The following is a 6,000-nucleotide window of genomic DNA, read 5'->3' as shown; positions in this document are numbered from 1 at the left end:
CCTGCCACTTTTGAAATAATTATAAAAACACTTAATGCAAGTATTTTAATTAAAGGGTGTAATCATCATATCCACGAATACCTATTATTTTTTTCCTAGCCAACTATTATTTTTTTCCTTCTGTGAAAGAAAACATTTTATTTGTGGTATTTTCAAACAACAATTTTTTTTAAAGAAACTTCTGTGACTCGCATCTGTGCTTCTATTTTGATAGCACTTAACAAATCTCATGCTCTGTTAAAGAATATTTTTATGAACTAGTATTGAATTCAGTAGCATGGAACTTAGCTAAGCATGCTAGATATTTTGCTGGATTAGTGACTAACAAAACATGCTGGTTACTAATCCATCAAATTAAATATTAGTAGGAATTAATGAAGCTGTACATAATGATGACACTGTACATAATGTACATAATGATGAATGAAGTATAGACTAGTGTTGTATTTCACAAATCTTGATATTTCTTAAGAAAAGTTTTCCAAAACACCCATTTAATATGAAAAATATAATATTAAAATCATTTGGATTTTTGTTACAATAAATATATAGATTTGTATATTCTCTACCACAAAAAATAAACAAGTAGTTCTCACACTTCTTTTCTGAGCCTTTGTAGAAATATCGTGCAAATCTTGTGGGAAAGAAAATATTATCTGTTTATACAATATGAATTTGTTGAGTATGAAAATCAATAACCCAAGAGAAGAATCACATTCTCAGTCACTATGACAAGCAATGCTATAAATAGAGTCAAACAAATGTGATATGAAAGAGTAACAGGTGGCATCAGAAATGTGTACTTTGAGCAGCTTCTTCGGATCATTGAGTCTGAAGCTTGTAATTCCACTTTTGCGTTTTCACTATCCAGAGTGGGATTCCTAGAAAAAAAGTTTTTTTTTTAATAATATGTCATGATTTCAGACATATTTCAAACAAGTTTTTATAAAGATTGAATGAAAAATTGAATATGACTAATAAAAACGAACAAATGCAAAGCTATACAATCCTGTAAATATTGTCCAGTTACAGCTCCTTCTAAATAATTAAAAAATTGTATAAGTAATTGTTTATAAGTGCTTCTTGTAAAACCTTTTATTGATTTAATAAATATAATAAGTAAACAAAAGAAGATACAAGTAATTCAGGAAATCAATTTTATAGATAATTTAGAAATTAGGTTAGGTTAGGAATTAGTTTAGGTAAATTAAACTTTTCTTTCGATTATATTAAATAATTCTTCGAATATTTTGCAGAAGCGGTACTTGCCAATCTCAACTGCGAATTCGAAAATTGTATATTTAAAATTGCATTAGTTAAATTAAAAAATAATTAGTGAAATAAATTAATTTAATTAAAAAATAATTAGTGAAATAAATTAATTTAATTAAAAAATTGTATTTCGTTTTCGCCGATTTGCAGAATCAAATTTAAAATCTCTAACTAGCACATTATAAAAAGCTTACAAATGGACTTTATAAATAATTTAAAAATATTAACCGCACTTATTAAATGTTTCTCTCGATTGCATTAAATACATCTTTGAATTATTGTGCAGAAGCACTGCCTGCCAATCGCATCTACGAGTCAGAAAATTGTATTTGCAAAATTACATCAGTCATTCATTCAATTTAATTAAAAAATTTTGTTGTATTTAACTTCCGCTGAAACGAAAGAACAAATTTAATGTCTAGAAATAACACCTTATGAAAAACTTACAAACGGCATTCATAAAAATTTTTAAAAATCAATAGTTTATATGTAATCTATCAACGGTGTTGATCTGCGTGACATCATAGACACGTGATTAAAGTCAAGCTCATATTGTTTAAGGCGTTGTTTTATGGTATATTGTAACCTAGTTTTTCTAACTATAATAAACACTTTGGAGATTATAGTAGGACACTGCACGTATATGATGTGTAAACACGAATTGACCTTGCTCTGGATTTTTATTATCGTAAATTATTTCGAAATCTTTTTAATGAATGTTTTCTAAAATTACAAATTCTGATACAAAAAAAAAAAACAAATTTATATACAAAAAAAATTTATACACAAATAAATTTATTTTATATACAAAAAAAATTTATATTTTTCTTTTGATTTTGTGGAAACTTCGAGGCTTAAATTTTAGATTGATAAATAAATAGAATTAGCTATAACAGATTAATTTTATTATTAACTTATTCAGATAAATAAAAGTTACAAGAAGCTTATCATTTATCAAGCATGCAGAAACCCTTCTGAAACTCGAATTGTGATTTCCAAATGTGGGAAAGATGTTTGTTTTCTTGGAGGGCATTTATCTTGTGATGTTTTCTAAATGGTGATAAATTTAAAAATGATGTGCATTGCAGTTACTTTAAAAAAAATATATTTGAACTCAAGTAAAAAAAAATCGTCATCGTAATGATAGTATAATGATGTATTAAGAATAATGAGCAATATTTGCTTTTTGCCGAGTTTCTTTTCATTGTAATTACTCTGTTACTAAAGACAACAAATAAGACGTTACATCTTGCTGAAAAGGGAATATATTTCTTTTGAAGTACTTTTATTAGAGTCCTTAATAGACAAATTCTTAAAATTTCATTAATTTTCACATCGTCATATTGAGATTCATTTTTTAGTAGAGCTGTCTTAGCATTGTTTTACTAAAGGAAATTTTAATTTAATTAACTATTAACTGATAATTAAGCTTTGAAAATATTAAAATAATATATTGTCATCAGTATCACACGGGAATACAATATTTTAAACTTTTAATACACCAGAAAGTGAGTGAAAAGTCTACCGATATATATTCAATATATATAGATTTAAATTTTATATCCATATCTTTAAGTTTTATGATATTATATAAAAATCAAATTGCATCTTCTTTTTTTTACTCAAAATAAAATACAAACGAAATCCTTTGAAAACATTTATGACAACTAAATCATTATTAATTTTTCTATAAAAAACATTGCTCCTTTTCTATAAGAAAAAAAATATATCTATGCAGAATTTATCCCTTTATTCAAACAGTTGTCTTTAATTGATGCAAGTTTTATATAATTCATAATACAATATACAACTGATTTAATTTTTATTTTGAAATACTCCAAATTCGCTGCTTTGAATTTTATGAGTCAAAGAAATTCATGGATTGACAAGTGTTTGAGTACAACAACTCACCTTCAACTCAATTCCTTTTGTTTCAAAGGGCAGAAAGGCTGCTGCTACACTAGCCATCAAGACCAAGCCACCCAGCAAGCAAATTGCAACCACTGGCTGTTCGATTACCAAAACCTGCAAACGTTCCCAAAGGAATGAACAACATGCGAATTACTTAGGAAAACAGTCTGCGAAATTGATGTAAAATACAAAAAAAAAAAAAAAAATTATTTTTTATATATTTATTTAAATGCTTGTCTACATAATTTAGATGTCATTTATAAATAATACAAAATTGTCTTTAAGTTCCATTTTCAGAACAGACAATACTATTAGGAAATCTTTAGGGGGAGAGGGACATGAGACAGGTGACCATAGATTTTCCATTCCATATTTAGTAATGGTAATGCTGATATGAGGTAAAGAATATCATGTATTTCTCAAACGAATACTTAAGTTGATTGATTTGTATCAAAATTAAAACAGCTGTTTCGCCAATCATTTTTGCAAATCATTGAATAATATTGCAAATAAGATGAACTTTGTTTCTTGACATGCATTCCAAATTGCAATTTTCTCTGTTTTTATAACATTTATTGTTGTTGTGTATAAATTTATTTATCTATTTACCTTTTAAATTTATCATTCTGATTTTATTATGCTATGTTACAACATAGTTAAGAGATAATGAAATATAAGATTAAATTTTTAAGAGATATAGAGTAATGAACAGTTCGCAATCGAGTTTATATTAGGTGGAAAAGGTATTAGTTTCAACGTTAAGACCTCACAAAGATTTGAAAATTTCCTTTCTGAAAAGATATGGTTGTGACAAAATAAACCATTTCATCAGTATAAAAAGTGAGAACAATTACTTGAAGGTAACAGAGCTTGTTCGATAGAAATGCTCCTCAAGCCAATGCTTAAAGTTTCATATATAATTTAAATATTCAAGTCAGTGTGTACAAAAGATTTTAATAGGTTATAATCATATTATAAACACACACACACACACACACACACACACACACACACACACACACACACACACACACACACACACACACACACACACACACACACACACACACACACACACACACACACAGAATTCGAAAGTTAGTTTTAAAGATATTTATTACAATTTTTAAACTCACTTGTGCTACGTAAGGGACAATGAGCCCTCCTAAGCGGCAAAATGCAGTTCCCGTTCCCATTCCAACTGCCCGAATGGTTGTGGGATATGCCTGTAATAAACAAAAGAGAACCAATGTCTTGAGCATTAATTTGAAAAAATGTTGGTTGTATAAATTTCAGCAACAACGAATCTAGTCAAAATAGATAGAAATTTCTACATGAGGGCTTGATACACTTAACCCAACACTATCTCAGGCAGAAAAGCATTTACTAAGCAACACAGAAATTTTTTTTTTCTTACGGCATTAGGTGTATATATAAATACATATAAGAAGTAAAAAAATTTAAAAAAATCAGCTAATTAATAAAGAAAGAAGTTTTATGTTCATTTGAAAAATTGATGGATTATTAAGAATCTAATGGATTGCTTTATTGACTCATTGATGAATACAAAAGAAATATTTCCTGCCGAATCTTCCAGGAACTGAAAGTTATAACTTGTGGCTTCAAGTAAGGGAGGATCCATAGTTTAAGGGATATTTCCTTAAACCATACCGTTTATGTAGCATTTCATTTGAATATATTTCTATATACTAAATATATTTTAGAGGAAATATCCTTTCATTTTTAATATTACTTCGAAATATTACAAGTCAAATAGATTGAAATCAGCTGATACCCCTGATACTTGACATATATAATTAAATGTCATTTAACATCTAACTGCATTTCCCTTAGGCAGTGTTATGGTCATAATGTCTTTTTTTTCTGGACAAAATTTTTTAGAATTCTTCCTTAAAAATGCACATGCATTCCAGCATTAAATTAATGCCAAGAATTTCAATGTGAATCAATTCAAAATGAATTTTATTATGTTATCGTTTAGATGTCAATTTAATCAAATATTTAAAGCAACACAAGGAATTATTTTTAGACGAGTTTTCTAATTTTTAATCATTGAATTTATGACTAAGAAGACATCTCAGATGGAAATCCTCTTCAAATTTCTATGCCACACTATCAAAATTTATTAAGAAAATTTTTAAAGAACTTAGCATCTATTTATTGAAAACTATTTAATGTATTAACATAAATAATGCACACTTACAGCATATTTGTTTTCATTGCATGATATAGGTATAGAATAGTTTTAAAAATTTGCATCATACTATTTTCGGCATATGTAACTACAATAATTCTTTAAAAATGTAATGCAATATCTTATATTATAAAAGCAATGTTGCATTGAATCCTTGAAAGGGTTGTTTAGGTTTATGACGGCTTATGAGGTTTTTTAAACTTGAAATTAACAGCTGCTAGAACCACGAAAGAATATGACATATAAGGTACGTATTAAAAATATTCAAATGATGCACATATAATTTGTACTACTGCACCAAAACGAAGAAAATGTTTAATTAAGAAATAATAAAACAAACTTAATTCCTTATTTATGACCACCAAGAGGTTCCTTCCTTTGGCGTATACATTTCATCCAAAGAAATTAAATTATGTTTATTTTTAGAAAAAAATAGGCAGAGGCTTAAGATCCACATTTAAACATGGTTATTACAACTGTTGCACTTAATCCACCCGGAAAAGAGCATCTGAAGCGGAAGTCTCGACTTCTCTGATAACTCTTGCCAAGTGCCAGAGGAAGTACTTAAAATAAACTGATAAAAGACACATTTCGTGTAATAG

At 27.6% G+C, this 6,000-nt stretch overlaps 1 protein-coding gene across 1 annotated transcript in view; it reads right to left on the bottom strand.

The window, feature by feature from the left end:
* Window positions 1-483: 483 nt before the first annotated feature.
* LOC129969204 (synaptic vesicle 2-related protein-like) overlaps window positions 484-6,000 on the bottom strand; it is a 50,896-nt gene continuing 45,379 nt past the window's right edge. The window contains exons 13-15 of the mRNA XM_056083650.1: window positions 4,320-4,409; window positions 3,184-3,297; window positions 484-881 (exon numbers count right to left, since the gene is read on the bottom strand). Coding sequence (XP_055939625.1) covers window positions 864-881; window positions 3,184-3,297; window positions 4,320-4,409 — 222 coding nt within the window. The 3' untranslated portion in view covers window positions 484-863. The remainder of the gene's footprint in view (window positions 882-3,183; window positions 3,298-4,319; window positions 4,410-6,000) is intronic.

The sequence above is a fragment of the Argiope bruennichi genome, chromosome 5, assembly GCF_947563725.1.
Source record: "Argiope bruennichi chromosome 5, qqArgBrue1.1, whole genome shotgun sequence".
Classification (NCBI taxonomy): Eukaryota; Metazoa; Arthropoda; class Arachnida; order Araneae; family Araneidae; genus Argiope; species Argiope bruennichi.
This window is presented reverse-complemented; position numbering and strand designations above follow the sequence as displayed.